Source organism: Stylophora pistillata, chromosome 1, assembly GCF_964205215.1.
Source record: "Stylophora pistillata chromosome 1, jaStyPist1.2, whole genome shotgun sequence".
Taxonomy (NCBI): Eukaryota; Metazoa; Cnidaria; class Anthozoa; order Scleractinia; family Pocilloporidae; genus Stylophora; species Stylophora pistillata.
This window is the reverse complement of record NC_142519.1, coordinates 37,481,613-37,496,612: the sequence shown is the minus strand read 5'-3', so window position 1 is coordinate 37,496,612 and position 15,000 is coordinate 37,481,613. Positions and strand designations below refer to the sequence as shown.

General features: G+C 39.5%; 2 protein-coding genes and 2 pseudogenes across 2 annotated transcripts; 2 read left to right on the top strand and 2 right to left on the bottom strand.

Moving 5' to 3' along the window:
* Nucleotides 1–1,257: 1,257 nt before the first annotated feature.
* LOC148742336 (uncharacterized) lies at nt 1,258–2,894 on the bottom strand (annotated as a pseudogene).
* Nucleotides 2,895–3,214: 320 nt separating this feature from the next.
* On the top strand, nt 3,215–6,102 carry LOC111333410 (TNF receptor-associated factor 5-like). Its single transcript, XM_088755330.1, has 5 exons — nt 3,215–3,294; nt 3,389–3,853; nt 4,219–4,399; nt 4,552–4,781; nt 4,971–6,102. The coding sequence occupies exons 1-5, from the start codon at nt 3,215–3,217 to the stop codon at nt 5,131–5,133; spliced, it is 1,119 nt and encodes a 372-aa protein (XP_088611456.1). The 3' UTR covers nt 5,134–6,102.
* Nucleotides 6,103–7,252: 1,150 nt separating this feature from the next.
* Nucleotides 7,253–10,140, bottom strand: LOC148742335 (TNF receptor-associated factor 5-like). Its single transcript, XM_088755323.1, has 5 exons — nt 10,061–10,140; nt 9,502–9,966; nt 8,956–9,136; nt 8,574–8,803; nt 7,253–8,384 (listed from the first exon to the last, which is right to left on the bottom strand). The coding sequence occupies exons 1-5, from the start codon at nt 10,138–10,140 to the stop codon at nt 8,222–8,224; spliced, it is 1,119 nt and encodes a 372-aa protein (XP_088611449.1). The 3' UTR covers nt 7,253–8,221.
* On the top strand, nt 10,103–12,097 carry LOC148742334 (uncharacterized; annotated as a pseudogene).
* Nucleotides 12,098–15,000: the final 2,903 nt, after the last annotated feature.

Below are 15,000 nucleotides of genomic sequence, written 5' to 3'. Positions count from 1 at the left end.
CCGGAGAGTGATATAATTTCAACAGTTTACCAAAGAACTTACCTCTATGAACAATTTGAGGGAATTGAAAAGAACTCTAAGCGCGTATCGGCAAGAAAAATAAAGATATAATTGTTAATATCATTATCAACCCGATCTCTAATAACGAAAGGCAACAGGGGATACCATGTCAAAAGCTAAATAGCTGTTTGAGAGAAGATTATGCCGCAAACCTTTGGTCAACGTTAAAACCAAATTTTTGTCTCAGCAGATAAGAACAATAAAGCAACTCAAGCATAAGTGCTAATAGAACACGGTGGCTACAGCAACAACGTAGATAAAAGAGAAAATAAGCGCGAAATGGACCTCAGACTGACACCTGATTGGTACGATGACAGGACATGCTGGGAAACGCTGATTTTCACTTGATGAAATCCACGCGCACGCAATGGAGAGCAAAATGGAAAAAAAATAAAACGACCTTAGGGTATTGTGATGTGCTCCCTAACCTAATGTAAACTGAACAGGACTAAATGATATCTCACGTTAAAGGCTGATATCGCGGCCTTTTCGTATTTCATAGAATAAACAAACTAAATATTCAGTACGAATTGGGTTATCTGCGCCATAATTGGAATGCGCTAAAGCAGGTGTTTCATTGAATACACCACCGAAAGGAGACGGTGATTTTGAAAAGACATTAATGAGCAGTAGCTCCAGAAACGTTGCCCAGTGTAGGTTGCAGGAAACGTGGCCCAGTGTAACACCATTGAGGTAACTTGTTTGCGAGATAAGTTGTAAGAGTGAGAAATTGCCTGGTGTAACAGCGCCTTAATGCAGAAGTGCAATAAATTCCGGCGTAATTAATGAGCCATCAAGGGCGTTATTGAGGGTGAAGTGTTACCTTAAGTAGTCGGAGATAACTTTAGTGCACGCGAATAGAATGAAGAGAGATCAGGGAAAAAGATCGGTTACTATTGCTGGAAATCCCTTTATTTGTGGTATTTTTACCCAAACACCACCATACGGCTTGTAAGGCTCCTCAGGATAAATTAAAGGTCCCACAAAAACAAACGATTTGTAGTCGATTTTGTAGTAATTTATAAGGGAGCAACGGTGAAGGTCCAACGTTTCAAAGTTTTACAATTTTGCAGAGAAATGTAGAAATTCTTTGAAACGTTGACACTATTGTGTTAGGAATAGGCCAATCGTACACCCGGTGTGCCTAAACTGCCTTTGGTTCCTATCTTTTCTCCCGCCAAAGAAACATACATCAAATAGCCCATTTTGTTTTTATTTTTATCATCGCCAGGAGTGTTATCTTTGATTAGCGTTAATCCGGCCTTAAGCAACAGGATCTAATCGTGGATAAAATGGTAATCGCCGATGTACAACTGTAATCCCTTAAACGAAAAGTCGTAAACATAAAAGAAAAGAATTAAAAAACTTAAAAACAGGAGTATCTGTTTGAAACTGCAATGGTAGAATGGCCAGAAAGTTCTCCATGACCGTGTCGAAACTGCTGCCTCTCCATTGTCGCCACATTTTCCCATCGAGGTATGATTGCAGATCGTCTCTACGAACACCTTTCCTTCTGTTGCGTCCCAGTTTAAGCTGAGCCCACGCAGATTCCGCCTCCTGGGTGTGCACACTTGTTCGTGGATCAACGAAATTGTACGCATGAACAACAACATGATGTGCAGCCACGTTAGGTAAGGTAGCCAATCGATTGTAAGCTGCCCAGTCGTCGGTATGCACTTCAGTGCCCGGTAGAGGGCAACGCTGTATAATGGGTAAGAGAGTGGCCGCATCCCTTCTTGCAACCACTTGAAAATACCCTCTGGAAGGACTTTGATCAACGGATACTATCCCAAACACCCAAGCATCACGAGCAGCCGTTCTTCCTCTGTTGTACTGCAAATGAGATTATTTCGAAATGGTTAACAAACCACCCCTATAGATGTCCGTTTAGAAAATAAGATATGTGTGATGTTGATTATCAGGTTCATTTCAGGTTACCTTCGCCCTGTGAGTAAATTTGCTTTCGTCGCACTTAGCCACGCATCCGGGTCCTCCAAATGTAACAACTGGTCTGTTTAGCAGATCAACAGAACAAACATCTTGCAGGCGTCAGACTATCTTCGATACTAAGCTGGCGTTTATGCCTAGTGCCCGGACAATTCTTTGCTGAGGGTCATCTTGTGTAAAATAAAAGATGGCCAAGAGGAGAGTAGCTATCGGCACTTTGGAAAACTCAGCAAAGAAGCTGTTCGTCCTTAGGCTTTTTTTTTTAGAACACCCCCCGCATCGCCTGTGAGATAAAAAAGGCACACAAGTACGAGTGAGATGTTGAATTACTTGGTTCACAAGGTATACGTAGGCGGTGCTAAGAATCGTTGCACACAGCAAATGGTTCACCCCCACGGTGACCCGCGTGTAGCCATTTGTAGCATTGCCACTCCCGCTTGATTGTCGGCTATCGTCAATAACAAGAAGCTGATAAGATGTAAGTGCTAACGTAAAATAAAACGAGTCCTAACTAGGCAGAAACTCAGTAAGAAAGCGGATAATGAAGGAGATTTCGACCGCCTGTAATAAATTATGAGGAAACAAAAAAATGATGGACATTCGCGAACTGGGTCTGTTGAATTACCTGAGAGGAATTGTATTGTTCAGCAAAAGGGGAGTAAATCAAATCGTATTTCTTTGATAATCAGTCCGCAGTAACTAATCCTGGTATGATTGACCTACCACTGGAATGCATCAACGTGGTTGTCGTTTCTTCTAATTAACTCCATGCCCTGATTGCAACGAGCGCAATGAAGTGGACCTGGAAGCAAACGGCGTCTTGGAAGCCACTGGATGATAACAGATCGCGCTCCTTGTCCCAGTGCGATCAGCTCGTTTAAAAGCATGATGGCAACGGAATGGTTCTCATAGAAAAATTGTGTAACGAAAATATTTTTGGTAGAAACTGATAGCACAAGCAATCAACGAAGAAAGATCAACGCAACACCTAACACCGTTCAATGTGAGAAAATATTCATAAAATCATCGGTAATTAATTTCATGCATTTCCGGAATTGTATTGTTGAGCGACTGTCAACGAGACAAAAGGATATTTTTATCTGGGTAATGAAAGAGCTTGGTTTCTTTCTGGCCACGTTTTTACTTAGGTTAACAGTTCCCACGAAACCGGAGAGAGAAGAATTGGATAATTGTAGAAATATAAATAATGACTCAGACAAGACCAGAGGCAGCGTTTAACTGTCGCTTTACAGTACCGGTAGAACAGCAATTAGTCTGTTCGATTTGGTGAGTATGATAAGAAATTAATGGCAGGTATTAGTTGGAATAGAGTAGCTGCAATGACAATCAATTCCAAGGGTGGATTCTCCTACTGTTTCAGTTACAACACTATGCTAAAGCCTGTCAGTTTAACTTGTGGCCACTCTGGATGCCGCGAATGTATAACAGAATTGGTAAAGAAAGCGAAATTGCCCAAATGCCCCATGTGTAGAAAAGGCTTTCAAGCAGCATCAATAGGTGTAAACATCGCACTCGACCACGTAACCAGTTCCTTGGCGGTGGAGTGCCTTAGTGCTGGCTGTGGTTGGAAGGGAGGTTATGGAAATGCTGCGGAGCATTTTGCCAACTGCGCGAAACTACCCATACCATGTCATAATATTGGATGCCAAATAAAGATACCACGCCAGGAAATGCCTTCCCATGCTCTATTATGCACGAAGAGGAAGGTTTCATGTCCTCAATGCAAAAAATATGTGAGTTGGGAAGTGTATGAAGAGCACCGTGCTGGTAGATGTGACAAAGCCGTCATACCTTGTCCACTGAATTGCGGGAGAGTATTTCCAAGGTATGTTCATGGCCTAGTCAGATATTTCATTTTGGCCTTCACTTTATGCACGAGGCCATTATTTTGTTACCACAGATGTATGCGGGCACGTAGAGAATCAAAATTCACGCCTCATGCCGGAATCGACTCTGTTAAGTGGCAGAAGAAAGGGATACATGGAAAAAAAGGGTTAGGATTCATTGGTGTGTGTTATGTTGTGCCCTCAAATCAAATAGCGATCGTTTTATCGTTAATAAACTTCAGCAACGGATAAAATTGACAGTTGAGGTGAGATTTTTTTACATATTTTTCGCACCATTCGGTAGTTATAAAGAAACAAATGCAAATACAAAACACCTAAAATAAATTTTTTCTCTTCATTTCAGAACTAATATAACCCTTCATTTAAGCGATTGCCAGGAAAAAGCCACACAGTGCAAGGTCCTAGGTTGCAACAGAATCGTTAAGAAAAAGGATATGACCAGCCATTTGATGGAAGCAGCGAAATCTCACCATGTCCTTCAATCAAGTGAGATAAGACGATTGCGAAGAATCATACATAACAAGGCAAGGAGATTGAATTGAGGTTTCTTGGGTTAATAATGGGCAACCAGAAAATAAAACAAAAATAATCGGAAGAGCTTCTATCTAGTGCTATTTCAAAATTATTTGATAACACGACTTCCGCAGTTTGTAACGCTACCATTAATTTTTAGAAGAGCCAAGCAGAAAACGTGATGGTTCAGGTGGAGAGGGTTGCCTCCTTTCGGTGGAAATTAACAAACTTCCCGGAAAGCGTATGGCAGCGAGGAGAGGAAACGAAAAAAGAGCCCATTACAAGTGAAGCCTTTAGATGCGAAGGACACAAGTGGAGGGGAATCTTGACCTATCCTGGCAGTTTGTTTCTTCAGCTACTGTCAGCTTCCCATCCATTTTCTGCAGAAATTAGGTGAGAGAAGTATAATATTGGCTATGAAACGGTTGTAAATACTGAAAGAGAAACGAAGGGACAAGGCAATTTATTAGCGAAAACGCACAAAAGAAAATTGGATAAGGAGATTGTTTAGTGGAATGTAAAAATTTGAGTCGCCTCACTTGAAATTCGCATAAGTAATTATTCACATTGTTGTTTTTGTAGGATTGTAATGATGCCTGGAACAGAAAAAGAGAAGGTGTTCACTTCAGAGACTATAACATTGAAGGAAGGAGAGATGTGGGGTAGAGATGTGGATATAAATAGTTTTGTCGATGAAAACGGACGGCTGGAAATAAAATTTGTCATTTATTATTTGAGTATTTAACGTTAAATGTTTTTGACATCACAACGTATAGATGTTGTGTACATAGCCAACCATTTCCAGTCAGTTTTAATTTTTGTATGGTGTTTAATTTCGAAAAGCGGTCACCACAAGAATAATTTGAAGGCAAATTTGTAGTAAAGTCATGATGTTTTTTCAAAGTAGGCCACCTAAAGTGCTACTATGACGAGATTAGTATCGCTCGAATCTAAGCCATTCTGATGTATTATAAGTGCACTGGATTAGAAGAAAAATTTCGTTTACATTATCCAAATATACCTCTTTCCGTTCAAGAGATATTCAGATTGTCAAGTTATGCATAATTAGGAAATCGTGACGTCATCTCAACGAAATTTAGTGGTTAAATACCAATAAAAGATATCTCAGCTAATTTGAATAAAACAATAATTTTTCGAGAAAACTAAGACAGATATCCGAAAGCAAAAGACATGTTTCTTAATCTTCCATTGAATACTCTCTGATACAAACAACATTAGAATATCCCAAATTTTGATCATAGAAGCGCTTTAAATGTCCCCAAAGGGAGATGGAATTAGAGTTAGTTGTGGTGGAGTAGGTTAGCTGGGTGACAAGAAATATTCTTGAGCAGTTACAGAATGCCTTGCAACATCAGATGACTTGTATGGGTGGCATTCATATTCAATGAATACCAGAGTAAGATTTTCACTTTTGGTGGGATATTATAAAGAACTTTATTTGGAAATTGTTGAAAGTATTATAGTAAATAGGCCTTATTTTGACTAAATTGCAAAATACATAGTTGCCTAGGTGTAACAATTAACTACTCTTTAAGATTTTCCTGGATCTGTTACTATCAGTAAAACTTTTGTTTGATGCTCTGGGAGAGAGAATGAGTCACATGTTTTCTAAACAAGTTGTTCATTATATTCCTAAGAAAGATGGCTTTAATAATACTGTTTATAATAATAATAAAGGTTTGAAATATCTCAAGACGACAAGGCATTGCAAAATCTCTTAAAGCATTTTATGGTTGCTCTATATTCAATTAGGAGACAATTGCAGAAGTAAAAAATTCTTCCATAAAAAAAGCTTGATCTTGTATAAAAAATATCCAAGCGAAGCTGTAGAAACTACCGATTTTAAGTATGGCCTGCGTTATCTTATGTCGCCGGAAGGACTGCCAGATTTTAACATGCTTGATTTTAGTTTTGCGGACTTTAAGGGGAAGAGACGTTCAACGACCCGTAAAAAAAACCCGTTTTCATTTGGATATTTTGAGACCAAATTGAGAGGAGCCAAACAAAAACTGTCGCCAATCCGTGCATGCCAGAAAACGAGCTCGAATGAGGACTATGGGTAGAATATGAGTTCGATCAAAACAGATCGAGCTCGATTACTTATCCGCCTTCGGATCATCAAACTGTACAGATCAATCCTACCCTGCCGTGTTTCATTTCCAGCTCCATTACTGAGCTTTAATGTTTTGGATCAATTTACGTTTCTGGGCAATCCAACACGTTAATGAAATATAGAGGACGAATAAACAATCGTACACTGTTGCAGGCTTATCAAAGACGATTAAGTAATCCACCTCGATTAACACCAATCGAGCTCGAAATAGAATTATCGGATCAATTGAATGATTAAAACATTAAAGCTCAGTAATGGAGCTGGAAATGAAACACGGCAGGGTAGGATTGATCTTTACAGTTTGATGATCCGAAGGCGGATAAGTAATCGAGCTCGATCTGTTTTGATCGAACTCATATTCTACCCATAGTCCTCATTCGAGCTCGTTTTCTGGCATGCACGGATTGGCGACAGTTTTTGTTTGGCTCCTCTCAATTTGGTCTCAAAATATCCAAATGAAAACGGGTTTTTTTTACGGGTCGTTGAACGTCTCTTCCCCTTAAAGTCCGCAAAACTAAAATCAAGCATGTTAAAATCTGGCAGTCCTTCCGGCGACATAAGATAACGCAGGCCATACTTAAAATCGGTAGTTTCTACAGCTTCGCTTGGATATTTTTTATACAAGATCAAGCTTTTTTTATGGAAGAATTTTTTACTTCTGCAATTGTCTCCTAATTGAATATAGAGCAACCATAAAATGCTTTAAGAGATTTTGCAATGCCTTGTCGTCTTGAGATATTTCAAACCTTTATTATTATTATAAACAGTATTATTAAAGCCATCTTTCTTAGGAATATAATGAACAACTTGTTTAGAAAACATGTGACTCATTCTCTCTCCCAGAGCATCAAACAAAAGTTTTACTGATAGTAACAGATCCAGGAAAATCTTAAAGAGTAGTTAATTGTTACACCTAGGCAACTATGTATTTTGCAATTTAGTCAAAATAAGGCCTATTTACTATAATACTTTCAACAATTTCCAAATAAAGTTCTTTATAATATCCCACCAAAAGTGAAAATCTTACTCTGGTATTCATTGAATATGAATGCCACCCATACAAGTCATCTGATGTTGCAAGGCATTCTGTAACTGCTCAAGAATATTTCTTGTCACCCAGCTAACCTACTCCACCACAACTAACTCTAATTCCATCTCCCTTTGGGGACATTTAAAGCGCTTCTATGATCAAAATTTGGGATATTCTAATGTTGTTTGTATCAGAGAGTATTCAATGGAAGATTAAGAAACATGTCTTTTGCTTTCGGATATCTGTCTTAGTTTTCTCGAAAAATTATTGTTTTATTCAAATTAGCTGAGATATCTTTTATTGGTATTTAACCACTAAATTTCGTTGAGATGACGTCACGATTTCCTAATTATGCATAACTTGACAATCTGAATATCTCTTGAACGGAAAGAGGTATATTTGGATAATGTAAACGAAATTTTTCTTCTAATCCAGTGCACTTATAATACATCAGAATGGCTTAGATTCGAGCGATACTAATCTCGTCATAGTAGCACTTTAGGTGGCCTACTTTGAAAAAACATCATGACTTTACTACAAATTTGCCTTCAAATTATTCTTGTGGTGACCGCTTTTCGAAATTAAACACCATACAAAAATTAAAACTGACTGGAAATGGTTGGCTATGTACACAACATCTATACGTTGTGATGTCAAAAACATTTAACGTTAAATACTCAAATAATAAATGACAAATTTTATTTCCAGCCGTCCGTTTTCATCGACAAAACTATTTATATCCACATCTCTACCCCACATCTCTCCTTCCTTCAATGTTATAGTCTCTGAAGTGAACACCTTCTCTTTTTCTGTTCCAGGCATCATTACAATCCTACAAAAACAACAATGTGAATAATTACTTATGCGAATTTCAAGTGAGGCGACTCAAATTTTTACATTCCACTAAACAATCTCCTTATCCAATTTTCTTTTGTGCGTTTTCGCTAATAAATTGCCTTGTCCCTTCGTTTCTCTTTCAGTATTTACAACCGTTTCATAGCCAATATTATACTTCTCTCACCTAATTTCTGCAGAAAATGGATGGGAAGCTGACAGTAGCTGAAGAAACAAACTGCCAGGATAGGTCAAGATTCCCCTCCACTTGTGTCCTTCGCATCTAAAGGCTTCACTTGTAATGGGCTCTTTTTTCGTTTCCTCTCCTCGCTGCCATACGCTTTCCGGGAAGTTTGTTAATTTCCACCGAAAGGAGGCAACCCTCTCCACCTGAACCATCACGTTTTCTGCTTGGCTCTTCTAAAAATTAATGGTAGCGTTACAAACTGCGGAAGTCGTGTTATCAAATAATTTTGAAATAGCACTAGATAGAAGCTCTTCCGATTATTTTTGTTTTATTTTCTGGTTGCCCATTATTAACCCAAGAAACCTCAATTCAATCTCCTTGCCTTGTTATGTATGATTCTTCGCAATCGTCTTATCTCACTTGATTGAAGGACATGGTGAGATTTCGCTGCTTCCATCAAATGGCTGGTCATATCCTTTTTCTTAACGATTCTGTTGCAACCTAGGACCTTGCACTGTGTGGCTTTTTCCTGGCAATCGCTTAAATGAAGGGTTATATTAGTTCTGAAATGAAGAGAAAAAATTTATTTTAGGTGTTTTGTATTTGCATTTGTTTCTTTATAACTACCGAATGGTGCGAAAAATATGTAAAAAAATCTCACCTCAACTGTCAATTTTATCCGTTGCTGAAGTTTATTAACGATAAAACGATCGCTATTTGATTTGAGGGCACAACATAACACACACCAATGAATCCTAACCCTTTTTTTCCATGTATCCCTTTCTTCTGCCACTTAACAGAGTCGATTCCGGCATGAGGCGTGAATTTTGATTCTCTACGTGCCCGCATACATCTGTGGTAACAAAATAATGGCCTCGTGCATAAAGTGAAGGCCAAAATGAAATATCTGACTAGGCCATGAACATACCTTGGAAATACTCTCCCGCAATTCAGTGGACAAGGTATGACGGCTTTGTCACATCTACCAGCACGGTGCTCTTCATACACTTCCCAACTCACATATTTTTTGCATTGAGGACATGAAACCTTCCTCTTCGTGCATAATAGAGCATGGGAAGGCATTTCCTGGCGTGGTATCTTTATTTGGCATCCAATATTATGACATGGTATGGGTAGTTTCGCGCAGTTGGCAAAATGCTCCGCAGCATTTCCATAACCTCCCTTCCAACCACAGCCAGCACTAAGGCACTCCACCGCCAAGGAACTGGTTACGTGGTCGAGTGCGATGTTTACACCTATTGATGCTGCTTGAAAGCCTTTTCTACACATGGGGCATTTGGGCAATTTCGCTTTCTTTACCAATTCTGTTATACATTCGCGGCATCCAGAGTGGCCACAAGTTAAACTGACAGGCTTTAGCATAGTGTTGTAACTGAAACAGTAGGAGAATCCACCCTTGGAATTGATTGTCATTGCAGCTACTCTATTCCAACTAATACCTGCCATTAATTTCTTATCATACTCACCAAATCGAACAGACTAATTGCTGTTCTACCGGTACTGTAAAGCGACAGTTAAACGCTGCCTCTGGTCTTGTCTGAGTCATTATTTATATTTCTACAATTATCCAATTCTTCTCTCTCCGGTTTCGTGGGAACTGTTAACCTAAGTAAAAACGTGGCCAGAAAGAAACCAAGCTCTTTCATTACCCAGATAAAAATATCCTTTTGTCTCGTTGACAGTCGCTCAACAATACAATTCCGGAAATGCATGAAATTAATTACCGATGATTTTATGAATATTTTCTCACATTGAACGGTGTTAGGTGTTGCGTTGATCTTTCTTCGTTGATTGCTTGTGCTATCAGTTTCTACCAAAAATATTTTCGTTACACAATTTTTCTATGAGAACCATTCCGTTGCCATCATGCTTTTAAACGAGCTGATCGCACTGGGACAAGGAGCGCGATCTGTTATCATCCAGTGGCTTCCAAGACGCCGTTTGCTTCCAGGTCCACTTCATTGCGCTCGTTGCAATCAGGGCATGGAGTTAATTAGAAGAAACGACAACCACGTTGATGCATTCCAGTGGTAGGTCAATCATACCAGGATTAGTTACTGCGGACTGATTATCAAAGAAATACGATTTGATTTACTCCCCTTTTGCTGAACAATACAATTCCTCTCAGGTAATTCAACAGACCCAGTTCGCGAATGTCCATCATTTTTTTGTTTCCTCATAATTTATTACAGGCGGTCGAAATCTCCTTCATTATCCGCTTTCTTACTGAGTTTCTGCCTAGTTAGGACTCGTTTTATTTTACGTTAGCACTTACATCTTATCAGCTTCTTGTTATTGACGATAGCCGACAATCAAGCGGGAGTGGCAATGCTACAAATGGCTACACGCGGGTCACCGTGGGGGTGAACCATTTGCTGTGTGCAACGATTCTTAGCACCGCCTACGTATACCTTGTGAACCAAGTAATTCAACATCTCACTCGTACTTGTGTGCCTTTTTTATCTCACAGGCGATGCGGGGGGTGTTCTAAAAAAAAAAGCCTAAGGACGAACAGCTTCTTTGCTGAGTTTTCCAAAGTGCCGATAGCTACTCTCCTCTTGGCCATCTTTTATTTTACACAAGATGACCCTCAGCAAAGAATTGTCCGGGCACTAGGCATAAACGCCAGCTTAGTATCGAAGATAGTCTGACGCCTGCAAGATGTTTGTTCTGTTGATCTGCTAAACAGACCAGTTGTTACATTTGGAGGACCCGGATGCGTGGCTAAGTGCGACGAAAGCAAATTTACTCACAGGGCGAAGGTAACCTGAAATGAACCTGATAATCAACATCACACATATCTTATTTTCTAAACGGACATCTATAGGGGTGGTTTGTTAACCATTTCGAAATAATCTCATTTGCAGTACAACAGAGGAAGAAGGGCTGCTCGTGATGCTTGGGTGTTTGGGATAGTATCCGTTGATCAAAGTCCTTCCAGAGGGTATTTTCAAGTGGTTGCAAGAAGGGATGCGGCCACTCTCTTACCCATTATACAGCGTTGCCCTCTACCGGGCACTGAAGTGCATACCGACGACTGGGCAGCTTACAATCGATTGGCTACCTTACCTAACGTGGCTGCACATCATGTTGTTGTTCATGCGTACAATTTCGTTGATCCACGAACAAGTGTGCACACCCAGGAGGCGGAATCTGCGTGGGCTCAGCTTAAACTGGGACGCAACAGAAGGAAAGGTGTTCGTAGAGACGATCTGCAATCATACCTCGATGGGAAAATGTGGCGACAATGGAGAGGCAGCAGTTTCGACACGGTCATGGAGAACTTTCTGGCCATTCTACCATTGCAGTTTCAAACAGATACTCCTGTTTTTAAGTTTTTTAATTCTTTTCTTTTATGTTTACGACTTTTCGTTTAAGGGATTACAGTTGTACATCGGCGATTACCATTTTATCCACGATTAGATCCTGTTGCTTAAGGCCGGATTAACGCTAATCAAAGATAACACTCCTGGCGATGATAAAAATAAAAACAAAATGGGCTATTTGATGTATGTTTCTTTGGCGGGAGAAAAGATAGGAACCAAAGGCAGTTTAGGCACACCGGGTGTACGATTGGCCTATTCCTAACACAATAGTGTCAACGTTTCAAAGAATTTCTACATTTCTCTGCAAAATTGTAAAACTTTGAAACGTTGGACCTTCACCGTTGCTCCCTTATAAATTACTACAAAATCGACTACAAATCGTTTGTTTTTGTGGGACCTTTAATTTATCCTGAGGAGCCTTACAAGCCGTATGGTGGTGTTTGGGTAAAAATACCACAAATAAAGGGATTTCCAGCAATAGTAACCGATCTTTTTCCCTGATCTCTCTTCATTCTATTCGCGTGCACTAAAGTTATCTCCGACTACTTAAGGTAACACTTCACCCTCAATAACGCCCTTGATGGCTCATTAATTACGCCGGAATTTATTGCGCTTCTGCATTAAGGCGCTGTTACACCAGGCAATTTCTCACTCTTACAACTTATCTCGCAAACAAGTTACCTCAATGGTGTTACACTGGGCCACGTTTCCTGCAACCTACACTGGGCAACGTTTCTGGAGCTACTGCTCATTAATGTCTTTTCAAAATCACCGTCTCCTTTCGGTGGTGTATTCAATGAAACACCTGCTTTAGCGCATTCCAATTATGGCGCAGATAACCCAATTCGTACTGAATATTTAGTTTGTTTATTCTATGAAATACGAAAAGGCCGCGATATCAGCCTTTAACGTGAGATATCATTTAGTCCTGTTCAGTTTACATTAGGTTAGGGAGCACATCACAATACCCTAAGGTCGTTTTATTTTTTTTCCATTTTGCTCTCCATTGCGTGCGCGTGGATTTCATCAAGTGAAAATCAGCGTTTCCCAGCATGTCCTGTCATCGTACCAATCAGGTGTCAGTCTGAGGTCCATTTCGCGCTTATTTTCTCTTTTATCTACGTTGTTGCTGTAGCCACCGTGTTCTATTAGCACTTATGCTTGAGTTGCTTTATTGTTCTTATCTGCTGAGACAAAAATTTGGTTTTAACGTTGACCAAAGGTTTGCGGCATAATCTTCTCTCAAACAGCTATTTAGCTTTTGACATGGTATCCCCTGTTGCCTTTCGTTATTAGAGATCGGGTTGATAATGATATTAACAATTATATCTTTATTTTTCTTGCCGATACGCGCTTAGAGTTCTTTTCAATTCCCTCAAATTGTTCATAGAGGTAAGTTCTTTGGTAAACTGTTGAAATTATATCACTCTCCGGACGCGGGTTTTGCATTTTCTACAGTATTTCATTGCGAATCTCAAAGTTAGCTTCTCCACCCTATGCCTAAATATTATGTACTCACTCTGGACAAATTTACTCTTTTTCCACTTTTTGCTATCACGATGGCGTTTCAAGAAAAGCAGGAGACTCACGCTTGTTCCACAAATCGCCGTTTTGGGGTGTTTCGTGAATTTTAGTGATTCATTGGTATGGTAGATATATTGGGAGGGGGGAGGGTTAAATACAGTTTTAAAAATACAATTTTTATTTGGCCTATACAGCCCCCAAAATGATCCCGACCCTGAAATGATCCCCAACCCTGAAATGATCCCCAAATCGACCCTGAAATGATCCCAACCCCGAAACGACCCCCATTTTTCTTTTTGTCAACCCCGAAATGACCCCCAAGGAATTAGGGAATGTTGATTAAACATAGGACTGTTGATTGCTTTTTTGTTCTTTGTGGTAATGCTGCAATCCTTTCATTTATTTTTATTCTTACGAAGTATCAAACAAAGGGAAACTACAGTACACCACAGTTAACTCGAAGTCTTAAGGGTAACGAAAAACTGCTTGAGTTAGCGGAGTTTCCAGTTATCGGGGTCGAATTCAATTTTCCAGGTTAATAATTTATAGCTTATTGATTTTCAGCACTTCGGTATACAATGCAGTGCAAATTAGGTTTATTTAACGAGAAACTAATACATTTGTAACAACTGTAAAAATTATGCATTCTTACTACAATGCAATAATGTGCATGTAACTTATTTAATACACTTAATTTATGTTCCCTTTTGCGTCGGGGTCGAGAGCATATCGTATGTATTTGTGCAGACATTCCAATGGACACATGTTTACTGCACTGTGACACTTTTCTTCATGTGACAGCAAAGACCCCACATCAGGAATGACTCTTACGATCGATAAGTAACTTTCAGTTTCATTCCGCCTTTCATAAAAAACATTAATTAGCTTCAGCGCATCTTTTGCCAAATTTTCCTATTCTTAGTTTAATTTATCCTCTTTTAGTTGTTAATATCGGCGCCATAAATCAGTTTATTACATACGAAAAAATGCTTTTACTTTCCCTCATTTTCGAGCAATCCACATTCCCATGTTTAATCCACATTCCCATGTTTAATCAACTCTAATTCATTTCGGGGTCGACAAGAAGAAAAATGGGGATCATTTCCGGTTCGATTTGGGGATCATTTCAGGGTTGGGGATCATTTAGGGTTCGGAATCCTTTCGGAGGCTCTACAGGCCTTTTTTCCGGTCTCCGCTATGGTTAGAAGTCATGTGTTGAAATGCCCACCTTCGTAAGGCTCCACCATGTTCTAGAGATATTTTCGAAAATTTCCGACTAGCATCCCCTACCAAATATGGGAGACCCACCACCGCGAAAACACTAGCAGCTCTTTTTTCCCCAGTAAGTTCGAACCAAAACTAGTTTCGGGTTATATTTTGTTTCGGAACAAACGATTTGTGTACATTGAAGTACCCCTTCCTTTTATCGTTTATCTTTGACCACCTTGCCGATAATCTTTTTAGTTTTTTCAAATAGCTATGGCCACCCCTTTCATTCAATGTTGCATTTATCTTCAAATTCTTCGATCTTTCGTTGCCATGTGAAATCTAGTATT

Coding starts and splice junctions, on each gene's coding strand:
- LOC148742335 (XM_088755323.1), bottom strand. CDS start 10,140: ATGACTCAGACAAGACCAGAGGCAGCGTTTAACTGTCGCTTTACAGTA. Junction 9,137..9,501: donor TGCGGGAGAGTATTTCCAAG/GTATGTTCATGG, acceptor TCTTCATTTCAG/AACTAATATAACCCTTCATT. Junction 8,385..8,573: donor CCATTTTCTGCAGAAATTAG/GTGAGAGAAGTA, acceptor TTGTTTTTGTAG/GATTGTAATGATGCCTGGAA.
- LOC111333410 (XM_088755330.1), top strand. CDS start 3,215: ATGACTCAGACAAGACCAGAGGCAGCGTTTAACTGTCGCTTTACAGTA. Junction 3,854..4,218: donor TGCGGGAGAGTATTTCCAAG/GTATGTTCATGG, acceptor TCTTCATTTCAG/AACTAATATAACCCTTCATT. Junction 4,400..4,551: donor GAAGAATCATACATAACAAG/GCAAGGAGATTG, acceptor AATTTTTAGAAG/AGCCAAGCAGAAAACGTGAT.